Source organism: Tachypleus tridentatus, chromosome 3 (genome assembly GCF_004210375.1).
Source record: "Tachypleus tridentatus isolate NWPU-2018 chromosome 3, ASM421037v1, whole genome shotgun sequence".
Classification (NCBI taxonomy): Eukaryota; Metazoa; Arthropoda; class Merostomata; order Xiphosura; family Limulidae; genus Tachypleus; species Tachypleus tridentatus.
This window is the reverse complement of record NC_134827.1, coordinates 69,968,825-69,984,888: the sequence shown is the minus strand read 5'-3', so window position 1 is coordinate 69,984,888 and position 16,064 is coordinate 69,968,825. Positions and strand designations below refer to the sequence as shown.

The 16,064-nt window shown below is 32.7% G+C and overlaps 1 protein-coding gene across 6 annotated transcripts in view; it reads left to right on the top strand.

Moving 5' to 3' along the window:
* Positions 1-8,795, top strand: part of LOC143247103 (uncharacterized) — a 77,428-nt gene extending 68,633 nt beyond the window's left edge. For 4 of the 6 annotated variants that reach the window (XM_076494584.1, XM_076494583.1, XM_076494585.1 and 1 more), the window contains exon 15: positions 154-8,795. In XM_076494584.1, coding sequence (XP_076350699.1) covers positions 154-176 — 23 coding nt within the window. In that variant the 3' untranslated portion in view covers positions 177-8,795. Of the gene's footprint in view, positions 1-121 lie in introns of all 6 variants that reach the window. The other 2 variants (XM_076494586.1, XM_076494580.1) reach the window with 2 other exon arrangements.
* Positions 8,796-16,064: the final 7,269 nt, after the last annotated feature.

Below are 16,064 nucleotides of genomic sequence, written 5' to 3'. Positions count from 1 at the left end.
CAAATGATCTAAAGAATGAAAAATATTATAGAATATTCATGTATTTATCAACTCTGGAATAGAATTTTATAATTCTTAATATGTTCTTGTATAATATTTATCCACATGAACTTACTTACAGGTACATTTTCAAGTGTGCAAATATTTTTACAGGTGCTCAATTTAAGATCAAGTAGGAAAAAAGAACCATGCTGACATTCTAAGACATTGTAGTAGTTAACAGTTCTCAGTGAAACAGGGAGACTGCCATTATTGTTCATCAGTCAACTTTATTACATTTGAAACCTTTGGATTATTTTTATACAAGGATTTTTAGACTGACCATGGTTCAGAAATATGTGTGCAAATGTGTGTGAATATATTTTTATATGGCTGACAGATTATCATTCCACTGAAAAACAGTCAATTTAGACATTTTTTTTGAGTTAAGAACATTTTTTAGTATTTGTGGTCAATAAAAAAAATTTTCTTTGTCATTCCAAGTTTTACATTTGTTGTTTTGATTCAAAATTTTAGTAATGAAACGTATATAGTGTGTTACAGTTCAGTACAAAGTGTTTATGAAGCGTTTCACCTAATTCAGAGGCGTGTAGCTCTGACAAAACATTGTAGATTGATATAAAATTAATATGGAACAGTCATCACAATTAAGAGACAACAATAAAAAAATTATTCATAACCAGAATTCTTTCCTAATAAACTGTACAGGCTGCTTTCTCCTACTTAATCAGTAATAGTTGAACTAATGCTACTTTTTCCTTTTTGGTCAGTGTAGTTTTACTGATTTTTGTGCCTCTTACTCAGTGTTTACCATGAAATAAACACTGTTCATAGTTTGTGTTTACACAAGTTGAGAGCACACTCAGTGTTATCTAGCCATGATTTTTTGTACCATTGCTTCTATTATTTCAAGACAGTTGTACACAGTCTACATTGATGTTTTGGAGCAACAGTCTTTTAAATCAGGTGCAGGATTTTATAACCACTCTGTATTGGAATTAATGTTTAAGGTTTAATCATATGAAAAGTTTAAGACACAAGATGTTTTTTCAATTATTCATTGTATTCATTTTAAAATATCCACTCATTTTCTTCTCCAGTTTGAGTGCAAGTAGAGTGGATATTAGTATTTTATTTAGTGTCATTTTTAAGTCAAACTTTGTATGTAATATTTAATTTTTATCCTTTCAGTAAGTTTTGTTATAGTAATTAGTTAATTATGGTGAATTTAAGTATTTTGATAAGTCAATACATCTTATGGACTTGTATTTAATTGTTAATTTTAACTATTTTATGAAAATGAGAAAATCAAAATTCTTTGAGATTATTCATGTGTGTTACAAAGGTGCATTTGCTGTTTTCAACGTCATCTCAGATGTTTCAGAATTTTTAATTGTTATATTTTCTTTGGCATTTAATTACTAAAATAAGATTAAAAGGTTATTTTTAATTTTCTTTGTGTGTCAATTTTGTATCTTTAATCAACATTGGTGCCTTTGAAAAATGAATTACTATTAAAATTTGAGATTAAAAACATATTTTGTAATGTATGTATAAAAATAATGAAATGTTAGATATTTTAATAAAGTATACTTTTGTAAAATTTGTTATTGTGACTTTTCTATTTTCATCATGTTTATTGTGACTTTTCTATTTTCATCATGTTTATTGTGCTTTTTCTTCCTTCACATTTATTGTTGTGGCCTTTTTATTTTCGTGTTATTGGTTTAGCATCATGTTTACTGTTGTGGTTTTTTCTATGTTCATTTTTATTGTTGTACCCTTTATTTTCATCATGTTAATGCTTAGGACTACTGTCATCACATTTATTGTTGTGACTTTTCTACTTTCATCATACTTATTCTTTTGGTAGATCTAAATTCTGGTTTTTAATCATACTAATAAATATGATTGTGTACATCTAATAGTTGAGCTTTCATTTCATAAATATTAAAAAACTTTATCAGACATATTTGAAAATAGTTTATGCACATATCCATTTGTTTACATTTTAGTTAGAGCAAATTGAGCAATGGTATTTCACTTTTTACCTAATTCTTTACAAGAAAGAGGAGCAGTCTGTACCTATATTTTAAGATCTTGGTTAAAGTGAATAAACTAATACGTAACTAATTTTATACATCTCGCTTGGAAAGTGAAAATCACAGTTAATATATCTTGGTTAGAGCATATAAAACTAATTTTTTCTTATGTTTGGAGCAAGTTGCATTAAATAGAGCAATATTTCAGGATTTTTTATTTTGAGTTCTGAAACAAAGGTTTTTAACCTATTTTGTTGGTGATTGCCCAGTTACATATTTAGTGGTCAGTAGATATAACTCATGGTTTCAGTAATTCTTTTAATGTTTGCTAAAATTATGTTGTCTTAGAATATTCTGAGGATTGAAAAAATTGTAATATGTTTCTTTTATGTGCATTGTATCTAATACTTAATGTCAAATCAACTTTTTGTGTACTTTACACTAATTTAAAATGTTGTCTGGTAGAAACTAATGCATACTTTATTTTCATTCATTTTCATTTTAGATTGATCCTCAATCATGACTGGCAAAAGATTTAGTTATGATTTATGTTTATCTGAGTTATTTTCTTTATATATATTCCAGTTAGCATTCTGTAACTTAAATTTTATATACCCAATTTATGATGATGATTCCATATCTCTTGACTTTGTACTTTTTATATCTAATCTTTTGGTATATTTTTTAAAAAGACTTATTTTTCTAAGAGTTGGATTCATGTATATATTTTTCTTACTTATAGAAGTGATTAAAGTAAATTAGTTTCTTTGATTAGTTCAGTCTAAATTTATTAAGAAAGTTTATTATTACAAGAATTACTGTTATTTGTTATAAATCTTGCTCATACTTAAGTTAGTGTCTTCTGTGAAAGTAAATAAATTAGTGTTTGGTTGTTTGAGTTTTTAATACTACCTTACAGAAAACTAAAAGTACAAAGTCATCAAATCATGAACAGAGTAAGGAGGTCTTTGTTCTGCTTATTCATGGTTATTATTACTAATATTTTAAATATCTGGTTGATAAATGGGTCAATATTTGATATGCAGTATGTTTTCAACAAAACTAGAGACTGATATTTTGTTTGTTCTTATGTCGTTTTCATATTTAAAGTAATAATTGTAAAATTGAATCTCAAATATTTTCCTGTTGCTTAATTTATCAGTATTTGTTATGTATTCAGAGATTGAATTATATAGAACATTGTATTATTGTTATATAGTTTAAAGATTTAGCTTTGTGAAGGGTTTTTTTAAAATACACTTATAAAACTTGCAATTTCCTAAACAAGTAGGACTTTTTTTAACTCCTGTAGATAGTAATATTGTGTTCTGAACATTAATAAGTAGAGACAAATGAACAGTTTTGTACTAAGAAGGAAGCATTGTAGAACGTGTCAGTAAGTATTGTTTCCAACCAAAATTTAAAAAATGTTTTTGCACTGGTTGTTTTTTAATTTTTGTTATACAAAATCTGAATGCTAGACACACTCAAAATCCCACAGAGTGTATTATTTCTCAGTAAGGAATTGTCTCTTGCAAAATCATGCTCTTTGGAGATTGTATATATGAAAATTGAAATACACCAAAGAAAAGTTAGAGAACAAATAGAAAATAATTATTATTCAAATCCATCAGTTATAACCCATATTCCTACAATCTAAAATTGTTTAGTTATAGTTCTCAAGATTTTTTTATAGTCTTAATTTACAAAGAATTACCAAACCTCAGCCAAACAATGCAGAAATCCTGTTATTTATTTAAAATATTGTTAACCAACATAAGTTTCTCATCTATGTATTCTGCTGTGACACTGCCTTCACCTTATATAAATCTAAATGCACATGACTGAATTACACTACCTTGGTTAAAATACTTTTTTACCCGAGTTGTAAATAAAACCTTGGTGATAAGTTATAATAATCATTTTGTAACACTAATAACCATATCTTGTGATTATTATCATACTACGAGTCGCCCGCTAACAACTCGCCCTCCTATCACGTGCGGGTAAACAACAGTTTGTGTTCATGCGCTGCGCCAGCAGTTATCAACTAGATATATATATAAAACGTGGATTTTTGTCGGTTAGAAACATACACAAGTAAGCTCTTTTATATGCAGGATGTTTTTTTACTGATCTTTACTAAGAATGTAACTAATCAAATTGGAAAAGAGCGTTGCATTCTTCTAGGGTATGTTCAAGGACGTTTGATGTAATGGGGAATCTTAACATATTATTTTAACGTATTGTTTTTTTAGTATAACTCATTTTATCCTACTAACAGTAAAGACAAGTACATTTTAAAACTACACTCGATCACTTTAAAGCAAGATTTCTAGTTGTTCTATTAAATATTATTTATAATCAGTGATGACGAGAAAACCCACTTGTAGAGAAAAATATGTAAAAACGGCTGGTTTGGATTGAGAAAATTTTTTACGTAGAGGAGCGAACAACGTTTAGACCTTCGATCATCGTAAGGTACACAAAGAAAGAAAGAGGTAACTGAACAAACGCAAACTAACGTTGCAGGGGTTTAGTTTAGAGAGAGAGAGATCAGAAGATTTCTCTCTCCAACTGGGGTGTTCAGGAACGTTGTGGTTCCTCTTCGTCCCCTTTCGTGGAAGGTTATTGAGTTTAGCTGGGGTTTTGGTTTTTCTTTTATTTTGACTCTTTTTGTGTGAAGGAGTGAAGTTGGTCGTAATTAATATTATTCATGAGCGAGGCAAAGGTAGCACCGGAGAAAACAGCCAGAACTCGTCCCGAAAGGCAGATGGCATAGTAAATGTGAACATAAACGTGAAACGATACGACCCGATTCAGGGCATGGCAATAAAGTTTCCTTGGCTGGGATCTAAAGATCCAATGCCTGAGATTTTGCTGTGGGGGGAAACGGGAGTGCTCCGAGAAAAACCCACTTTCACAAGACGAAAGATTTATCTGCCCTGTGCCCGAGACCTGAAAAAGAAAATACATAATATTTACGTGAGGTTTGCCCTTTAAGTACTTTGTTGTGTGATTTGAGATTCCTAAAATATGTTGTATGGTGAACTAAATTTGGTTGGTGCACTGGTTAATTTACAGAGTGATGCAGTTAGTTTGTTTCTGTGTTTTGCTTTCAAATAGTATTTGTGTGACATTTCTGTTAGTTTGTTTCTTAGCGTTGGTAAGTTACTGATTTGATGTATATAAATTACTGGAGTGTATGATGGTAGTCTGAATGCAGATCTTAGTATTTTGTTTTGTTGAACTTGGATTTTCTGGAGTGTTATTTGACATATTATATGTGACTTGACATCCATACTCTATGAGTGGACTGATGTAAGCCTTGTGTATTTGGATGATGGTTTTTGATGAGCATTTTGAGTGTTTGCTGGTTAGAGTCATTAAGTGTGAAATGCGTTTTCTAATTGATGAGTGTATGCTGTTAACATGTTTTTTCCATGTTAGTCTTGTGTCAAAAGTGATACCAAGGAATGTGATGTGTTTGCTCATGTTAATTGGCGTATTTCCGAGTGATAATTTTACTTTTTCTAGTGTTTTTCTTTGTCTTTTTAGTTTCCTGTAGAAGGTGATTGTTTGTGTTTTGGTTGGATTTAAAACTACTCTCCACTTGTTACTCCAGTTCGAGACGTTGTTAAGTGATTCTTGCACGCGAGACATGGCCATTACTGGGTTTCTGAAGGTGCTCCAGATAGCAATGACGTCTGCGTATTGTGAATTATGAGTGTATGTTAAATTGGGGAAAGGTATGTTGCTGACAAAAATAATATACAATAGTGGAGAGAGGACTGATCCTTGGGGCACTCCTGCAGTTATATTGAACGATTTAGATATAGTTTTATTTACTTTTGCTTGTGCTGTTTTATCTGTTAGGAAGTTTGATATCCATTTAACTATAGTAGGATTTATTTTTAGATGAGTTAATTTGTACTTGATGGCATTGTGCGTACGCTGTCAAATGCTTTTTTAACGTCTAGAAATACACCAGTGGTTACTTGGTTGTTATTAAAAACTTTGTAGACTGATTCGGTGAGTCGTGTGAGGTGATCTGTTGTTTGCCTGTTTTTCCTGGAGGCATTTTGGGATTCTGGAAGGATATTATTTATTTCACAAAAGTGAAGAAGACGGTTGGAAATAATCCTCTCCATCAGTTTGCCAAGGCAGCTTAACAGACTGATGGGACGGAAATTATCTGGATTGATCCTGTTTGTTTGTTTTCTTTGGAATCGTGGTTATGATGGCTTTTTTCCAAGTGTCGGAGTAATATCCAGTTGTTAGTGAAATGTTCATGATGTTTGTGAGGTGTTGTAATAGGAGAGTAGAGCTGTTTTTGAGAATAATGTTTGGTATTTGGTCATGTCCGGGGAAAGTGTTTTTCAGGTTTTTAATATTAATTTTTAGTTCAGTGATGGTATTTTTCCTGTTGATTGAACTTGAGTATGTTTCCAGTATCTCGCCAGGGAATTGTGGTGAGAATGAAGCTTGATTTGTATTTATGAAGTTGTTGACATGATGTTGGTGTTGTGTGTCAAAGTCGACTGAATTTAAGTTGCTGAAGGAGGATTCGTAGTAGTCGGCTAATAGGTCGGCTTTCTCTGCGTCCGTCCTTGCGATTATATTGTTGTGTGTGATATGTTGTAGCATGTGATTTGTGTTTTTGTCGGAAGAAATACTCTTGAATTTTTTCCAAAATTAATTTGGATTGTTTTGGGTTTTTTCCAAGTTTTGCCAATTAATTTCTTTTGCTATTTTAATTTCTTGTTTAATTTTTGCATTTGTTCTGTTAATCTGTGTTTGGATAGATGGATCACGTGTTATAAAGTATGTTCCTCTTAATTGCCTACGTTTGATTATAAGTGCATGAATTTCTGGTGTTAGAGTCTAATGATTATATGAGTGTTTTCTCCTTGTTTTAGGGATTGTGTTTTTCATGGCTTTATGTATGGCTTCTGTAACTTGATTTACATAGTTGTCTAATTCTGTTTTGTTGTTAGCATGTTCAGTTGGGTGGGGTAGATATGAATCTAGTGAAGCGTTAAAAGTGAACCAATCTGTTTTGGTGTAAGTGTACGCTGAGGGAGTCACGTACGCCACCCGGTGGCGCGGGTGAATCATACAGGAAATGGGGAAGTGGTCACTGGTGATTTCATCATGTACTCTGAAGTTAGAGATTCTGTTTACTGTGTCCTTGGGGGCTATGATGTAAACAAGTACGTCATATGAGCCTTTAGCAACTGAAAAGTGTGTAGGTGTGTGGTCGTTTATTAGGTGCATTTTATTAATAGAATTTTTTTTTTTATAATCAACCCTCTGCGTGTGTTTCTACTTCCTCTTAGTTCTGTGTGTGGGGAATTAAAGTCCCCATTGATGATTGGTTTACGATTAACACATTTCTGTAGGAAGTTAATGTCGATGTCTTTAGTGGGTGAACAGTATATGGCTAGAATTGGAATTGTTAGCCGGTTGTTAAAGTGTATGTTGCAAAAAATGGTTTCATTTATGCTTGATCTAAAAGAATCTTCTGTCGAGATTAGATGTGAAATTTCTGTATTGAAGTAAGCTATTATGCCTTTATGTTTTCGGAGTAAGGTATGGTGTGAGTAATGAATCCGGGGATTGTGGTGTTTTGTTTCTCTGTGCAGAGTGTTTCTGAGACGATGATAATGTTGGCATTTATATGTTTATTTATGTTGTAGATTTCTATTCTTTTATCTTTAAGGTTTCCTTGGCAGTTGATGTGTAAAATCTTTATGTGTTGGATCATTGTGATGTGCTACTTCCCTTGCATAAATTCTAAGTGAAAGATGATGTGGTTTTAGATGGGGAAGGTGAAAGTAGTGTCTTGCAAGGCTGCAGAGAGCCTTGAGTGACTCGTGTCTTGATTCGGAGGTGGGGAATTCACTTAATTCGATTGACATTGCTAATAAAGTTGTAGTGAATTCCGTGGAGTTAAATGTATGTGTTGTTTTCGTACGTGTAACGTCTGCATATGTACGTGTTGATTGTGGCTGAGTGGTTGTGTTTGTGATCTGTGAATCTGTTCGAGTTTCGAGTAATGGTTGTTTAGTGATGTGAGTGTTGAGAAGTTGTTTGTTACTGTTCGTGATTTTGAAAATGATTCTATTGCGTATCTGTGTGTATTTAGGACAACCTTTGTAACTAGTTGCGTGAGGGCCTTGACAGTTTTCGCTTTTCACTTGGTTTCGCTCATTGGGGCAATGAGCAACTTCGTGAGGTCCACTGCATCTCACGCATCTGTCTTTGGCCATGCAGTTGATTTTTGTGTGTCCGAAACTTTGACATTTGTAGCATTGTAGAATTGGCTTTTGGTGTGTTTTTTGAAGAATAGAAAGCAACCGTATTTTAGTAATCTGTTCCGGTCGTCTTTAGTGTTTACGGTAACTGAACGATAGCTGATCACATATTTGAAGGGGGTTGTGTAACTTAGTTGTTGAATGTAGAGGGCGTGCTTAGATGTTTGATTATATTTATTAATATAGGTATAAAGGTGTTCCTTTGTATTGGTTTATTTTGGGCTTAAAAATAATTATTAACGCGAATGAAGGAACATGCTAGCTTAAGTGTCGTTATTGTAACTAAGTTAAACATGCCCTAGGCGAACATGACATTGTTGGTTTCTCTTCTGAGATGAACAGAACCTCCGTATAAAGGAGTGTTCACTACAGCGCGAGAGAAGACTAGCTATTTTTACTGATAACTGTATAAATGTTCAAGATAAATGTGTTGTAATTAATCTCTTGTTTTGTATTTTTTAAGATACAGTTTTCACAATAAGTTTTGTGGGATGATTGCTTTCACAAAAACGATTAAACATAATAACTTAAAAAATCGAAAGCTTTAAATACATTCTTAATATCTTTTGAAAACTTTCAGCAATATTCTCTTACTTTTGGTGGAAAATTATTTTGATAGATTTACTTTCAAATGAAAAAATTATTAGTTTGAATTGTATTTTAAACATTTATTTCAGTTTTCTTCGTGTTTTCGCATAAAGTGACACAATAGGCTGTCTACACTCTGTCTCATGCGGGAAATTGTGTGCACGTGTTTTCTTGTAGCAAAGTCAGATCTGGTTAACTGCTTAGTCCACCAAGGGGAAGCGGGAAATTAAGCCGCAGATTTTGTGGGTCGTAAACCTTCAATGTAAGCCACCAACCCAGCTTCTCAGTTAGGCCGTGTATTTTTTTTTTTTAATTACTAATATAAAACTAATATAGACATCAGTGATGTCGAGAAAACCCACTTGTAGAGAAATATATATGTAAAACGGCTCGTTTTTACATATATAATAGACTTGATATTTTCATTTTTTTTTATCTTTTGTACATTATTATTAGCAACTTTACCATCGTACAAGACCCAACCAGTATGTAGCATGTAGGGTGAAAATCTATAGAAAAGAATCGTTTTTGTGGAATTTCGCTTAAAGTTATTCGACGGCTATCTGCATACACTCGGAGTCTATGATTTGGAAGTAACAAGTCAGAGAGAAAAACGGATATACAACGCTGCCAACCGTTAGGCTTTGCCAAGTAAGAGCAATGTAGCCATCAAGCCTTCGCTGAACAAAAAACTAGAATTTTTATGACAGGATTTAAATTCGCGATCAAGACACTGTAACTCAGCGCACTCGCCAGGCTAGGTCATTCACTGACCGGGAAAAAAAACTGGAATGGTAAAATAACAATGTCAAAGATTAAAATTGGAAGAAAAAAATTCGGAACGCACTATAAGCCAGTCTAGTTAAACCTCACAGTGGTTTAGGGATTAGCACCAGGGTCTTTTTTTACCCTAAAATTTGGAGGTTGATCCAGGTGCAAGACAGCGCCTGCAGACCATTGTGCATCTCTAAGCAATATAAAACAATAAACTAAACTACAGTCAACATATTGGTTTCTTAATGCGATGTCATTTTGATTCCAAGGTTTTCTTAATTATTAAATCGTGGTCTATGAACGTTTTGCGGTAATCAGGTATATAATTGCTTCTTTTTCTTTCTTTTTTTAATCTGCACAATTTTTGTATTACATTTACTCTCAACAGGAAAATTTGTCCCAGCCCTTCTGGTTGCTCAATAACAAGTTTAAGAGAGTTGAGTTTGAAAAACTAAATTGTATTGTAATAACCCTGGTGGGCGGAGCAGTGGTAGCCCGTTGTGCAACTTTTTACTGTTAATTATTATTTATCCCGGACGAGCTAACGACTTATAATGTTACGTATTACGATTTTAATTTGAAATTAGAAGTTAATTGAATGAATGTCGATCTTTATCAAATTTATGATATTTGCCAACAATATACAAACAACAATACAACTTATAATAAAGATTATTACAAATAATTATTCATATATAAAAGTTTTAAACTTGCAAACAATTCTGAGTCTTCTATTTGGTCTTGAACTGAATATTTTATAGACGCTTCACGATAAGCGAATTAATTTTATGTTCATACACAGGTACACTTAACTTGACATGAACCTAGGTAGCTTCTTCTTACATGAGTTTTTCCGCTGAAATTATACGATGTCTTCGTGGAAATACTAACGCCTGAAGTTAATTTATTGAACTTAAACGGTTCGTAATGTTCGAAATCTATAATCATTCCTGGCCATATATCTAGTTTGTCGATTAATAAACATTTATCACAGTTTTAGGTTCCGAAAACTGTCTTGGCGCGTCGACTTATAAACCTTTAGGGTGATGTTTTCGAACGTTCAGTTGGCACGCGACTACATCCGAAGATACACCAGTGCTTTCATAAAACATATACTGTTAAATCTTACCCTCGAGAAGATTTTACAAATTTAAAGAATAGGTGGGACTTGCAATATACATTTAACAACATGAGTTGCGTGCATTTCTAAGTACATACTAAACTGAAACAAATATAGATATTAAAACAAATGTATAATAGTAAATATGTTACACCTCCCTCCTTAGAGGAATTAAGTAAATACATTTAAATGAAGTTAACTATGTAAACAAACTCATGAGGAAGGACTGCGTTAAGAACAACAAATCCCAGCCTCTGATAAATTATATATTATAACTATAATTTTTAAACTTGAAAAAAAACATTAAAATTAAACAAAATACGCTGCATTTTTAGAAAGATCATAGGTATAAGCCACAACGTGGGATTATAAAATGTATCCTAAGTTTTTGGAAGTGAATGCGGAAGTAGGACTCACATTGCAGTGAGGATACACCGTCTATTAGTCTTAACTTCCAATTCGCTAGTCTCACATAAGAAATAGACACAATTAGATTAGAAATTAGGAGAGTGCTAGTATGAAAACTATTATCTAAATAACTACACAATTCTAAAAAAAGAGCCCATTTTTACTTTATTTCCTTTACCTCTAATTTTCTTATTTTTATGGATAAAGTTATCTATAAAGAAAAATTAGCAACACAGTAATCATTGTTCAAATTCAAAGCAGTAGAGTTATTGAAATCTTAGTTTGATCCATATGGATATAATGTTTTTAGTTTTAAAATGTAAAATATTTCTCTTTGAAGTCTTCATTAATTTGGTTTGGTTTGTTTTGAATTTCGCGCAAAGCTACGCGAGGGCTACCTGCACCAGCCGTCCTTAAGTTAGTAGTGTAAGACTAGAGGGAAGGCAGCTAGTCATTTACCACCCATCGCCAACTCTTGAGCTACTCTTTTTACCAACGAATAGTGGGATTGACCATAACATTATAACGCCCCCACTGCTGAAAGGGAGAGCATTTTTGGGATGACAGGGAATCTTCATTAACTATTTCTAAATTACTTATCTTAACGGAGGTAGAAGGATAAATCCTGAAATGTTTCTTTTCTATAGAATTTATTAAATTGTTTTTAACTGGAGATCTATATAAATTTATATGTAATGGGTTTGAAGTTTGGCCCACATATTCCATATTACATTTAGTATATGCTAATAAAATTTTTTTATTTTATTTTTTTTACAAAATGAATTAGTGTAATAGGGTGAAAAGTATTTAGAGCAGGACATGTGAGACATCTTTTGCTATTACATTTACAGCAATAAAATTACTATAACAAGCTTGTTAGGCTAAATTATAGTTTTAATTTACCGTGTTACTATTATACTTAGCTTCATAAAGACTGTACAATGCCATGGAAGGTGCGACATAGTAAGCGACTATTCACAAATATTGGATAAATTTTAGTGAAATAAAATAAATATATTTAAATGAAGTTAAATAACTGAACAAAATCATGAGGAAGGACTGTGTTAGAAACAGCAAATCACAACCTCTGATTAATTATATTATAACCATAATTGTTTATGCCAAAACACAATATATTAATATTAAACAAAATACGCTGCATTTAAAAAAAAGTTGCATTTTTTACAAGTACGACAGTCACAGTAAACTTAGTATACTGATATGTTTCAATGTCGTGTTAATTAGTGCCTCAACTATATTGGGGGCAGAAATGCTAACTTCAAGATTTTCATCTTACTTAACCCCAAATGGTAGTATCTTATTTCCTTATTTTTTGTTTTTATCTTTTTATGTTTATTTTTTCTTATTATTATTTTAACTTGAGAGAGCAGTCACTTTCCCACAACTGTCTGCAGGCAGTGAAGGGTGATATAGATGTGGGACGTTGTGGGCTTGAGCATCCACATCGCGCTCTCCTGATGTCTAATCTAATTGTGTCTATTTCTTATGTGAGACTAGCGAATTGGAAGTTAAGACTAATAGACGGTGTATCCTTACTGCAATGTGAGTCCTAGTTCCGCATTCACTTCTAAAACTTAGGATACATTTTATAATCCCAAGTTGTAGCTTGTACCCTAGGACATTTTGTCTTTAACACAGCGAAGTATTTTGTTTAATTTTAATGTGTTTTGTTTTGGCTTAAAAATTATGGTTATAATATATATACATACATTTTGAAATAATTGTATAACTTCAAAAATCATGACAATATATAACACAATCCACGTAACACGTAAAAAGTGCTGAATTAATTTATTACCAAAGTAACAGCTGCACATACTACTAAGGTTCCAGTTACACACATTACTAAAGTTTAAATTACACATCATTGTAAGATTTTAGCTATATATTCTACTAAGATTTCAGCTACATGTGATCAGTGGGTTGTGATCAGTGTAAATGACAATAGGTTGTTGAGATGTAGATACATATGTATTGAAACGTTCTAAAGCTAACACTACAGACGTTTCTTTTTTCACAGAAGAATAACTATTTTGGTAACAGTTAAACTTTTTAGAAAAATAACAAAGAGGGTGTTCAATACCTCTATTGTTTGACAGTAATAGAATGGAACCGGTACCACAAAAATTAGCATCAACAGCTAATGCAAAAGGTTTATCAAAGCTAGGTGCCATCAATACAAGATAAGCGCACAATAAAGATTTGATCTCTTCAAGGTAGATCGTCATGTTTCAAAATACTTGAACTATTGATTTTTCTTCAGTAGGTTTGTGAGAGGTACAGTAATATCAGCAACATTTTTACTAAACCTGTAATAACCAGCCATTCCCAAAAATCGTATCAAACTTTTCTTGTTTGTAGAAGATGGATAATTCACAATGCAAACAACTTTGGCTTGAATTGGAGCAACTTGTCCGTGGCCTACTACACGACTCGAGTATACAACGTTGGTTTTATAAAAGTCACGTTTTGCCAAATTTATAGGGAGACTAGCTTTCTTAAACCTCTTAAAAACACCACATAAGACATATAAGTGTTCTTCCCAGGCGTTGCTGTAAATTACAATATCATTAACATAAATTCCAACATCTGACAGATTGTTGAGTCATTAATTTATTATTCACTGAAAAGTAGTCTGAGATTTTTTTTTATCCCAAGTGGCATTACACTATACTGGTATAATCCATCGGGAGTAACAAGAGCAATGATTTATTTTGCTCTGTCAGTTAAAGGAACAGCTCAGCATGTCATCAACAGGTCACACTTTGTAATATATTTGGCTTTTTCCAATTTTATCAATATAATCCTTCATTATTGGAATGCTATAGGAATCTGTTTTTATCAAAGCATTTACTTTGAAAGGGTGAAAACTAATCACCCTTACTGGATTCTAGCGTATAAGATATATCCTTACACTTTTTTATCAGACTTGATTGGATTCACACGATAGGGATGATGTTTTACAGGAGAAGCATCATCTATATCTACATCATGAACAGCAACGTTGGTTTGATTAGGAACGTCCGGAAATATACATTCATATTTAATCAATAAACTACTGAGTTTATTGTTTATAGTTTATTAATCATTCAGAATGTAAGTGATCGAGTTATGAATCAAGATTGGCCAGAATGTTAGAATTACTCAGCTTGGTGTTGCTTTTATCTCCAATATTTTCAAATTTACAGGTGTCTGAGTCATAGAGACTGTCATCAATATCAGGAGACTACTCGACGGCTAAAATGTTTTCAGATGCGCTTTTCATTCTAACTTTGGATTACGTCAAAGGTTCACGAACCAATTCAAAAGCACCCAACAATCTGGACCGAAACTTGGAAACGTAATCTTGTAAGATGCTGTTCTTTCGGGTCATCTTCCAACCACTGTTCCTTCAGCAACTTCAAAGGACTATGCATTAAATATCCAAACACCAATTCGAACAGGCTAAGCTCTAATGACTCACGAGCAGCAAATAATAATAAATTAACTCCTTCATCTCAATCCTTCTCATTATCGATACAGTACGTCTGTATCATATAGTTTAAAGTAGAATAGGATCTCTCAAGAGAGTCTTGCGATTCAGGATGGTGTGCACTAGATTTAATCTGTTTAGCCACGAGCTGAAAGAACCCAGACAAAACATTTGACCCATAATGAGGCTGAATTTCTTTGAACACGTCTACAAAAGTAAAGAAATTTATCTAAGCCATAGAAATGTTTTTAAAGGAATAACTTCAGGGAATCGAGTGAATGCGAAAATGATATCAATTCATACTGATTCCTTGATCTATTTTTGGTAAAGACCCAATGAAATCAATAATAACACGAGTGAAGGGTTCTTTGAAAGTTGGGATAGGTTTCAAAGAAGCAAAAGAAATTTTCTGGTTAGGTTTTCTGACCAATTGACATGTATGACAAGTTTTACAAACCTTGCCTAATTTTTGACCAAAAGAAATGTCACATAATTTTGTAACACATGTTTTGTTGATACCTAAATGGCCTATCATGGGCGACTTTCAATAGTTCAGAATAATATGCTTTCAGAACAAAGAATTTTGTCGAGGATGGTACATCTGGTGGCCTCCATTTTCTCATAAGCATATCATTTCTGAAATAAACTTACCATTTGGATCTTTCTCCATTTCATCTTTTAGGATATCATATTTAAGTAGTAAAAAGGTCAGCGGATCTTTTTCTTGCTAGGGCATCAGTTTACTTCTAGCAAAAGGAATTCCACCAAGAGAATTAGATCCCTCACGTCTATCATTGTCACTTACCAAGGTATTGTTAGTAGAATAACTATTTACAAGAACCCCGTCGGATCTAAAAAAATATCTGAGACGACTCTATTATTCGTCCTCTGAACGAATTGTTTCTGGCTTAATTTCTTAGACTGAAATCGAGTCAAAGCACACGAAGGAAACACATCTGGATTCTCCTCAACAACAACTTCATGCTTAGATGAAATGGTGATTGGCTTGCTAACCATATTTGGTTCAGCAATAACGTTTCCCCTGCCAAACCGTTTCCCAACGATAATGAAACACCCTTAATTGGCAGAGTATATCTTACTATAACCACAACTGGTTCCAAAACTAGGTCTGATGTTAAATAAATGTTATGAAGAGGAATATTAACAAAGCCATCTTCAATATCTTTAGGAATAAAACACTTACCAGGAGCAAAACTTGAACCTTAAGGCAGTATATATTCTAACAACAATGATTGAGTTGACCCAGTATCACGTAAAATACGTATGGGTATAGGATTAGCAGTGTCGTTTGTTAAAGACAC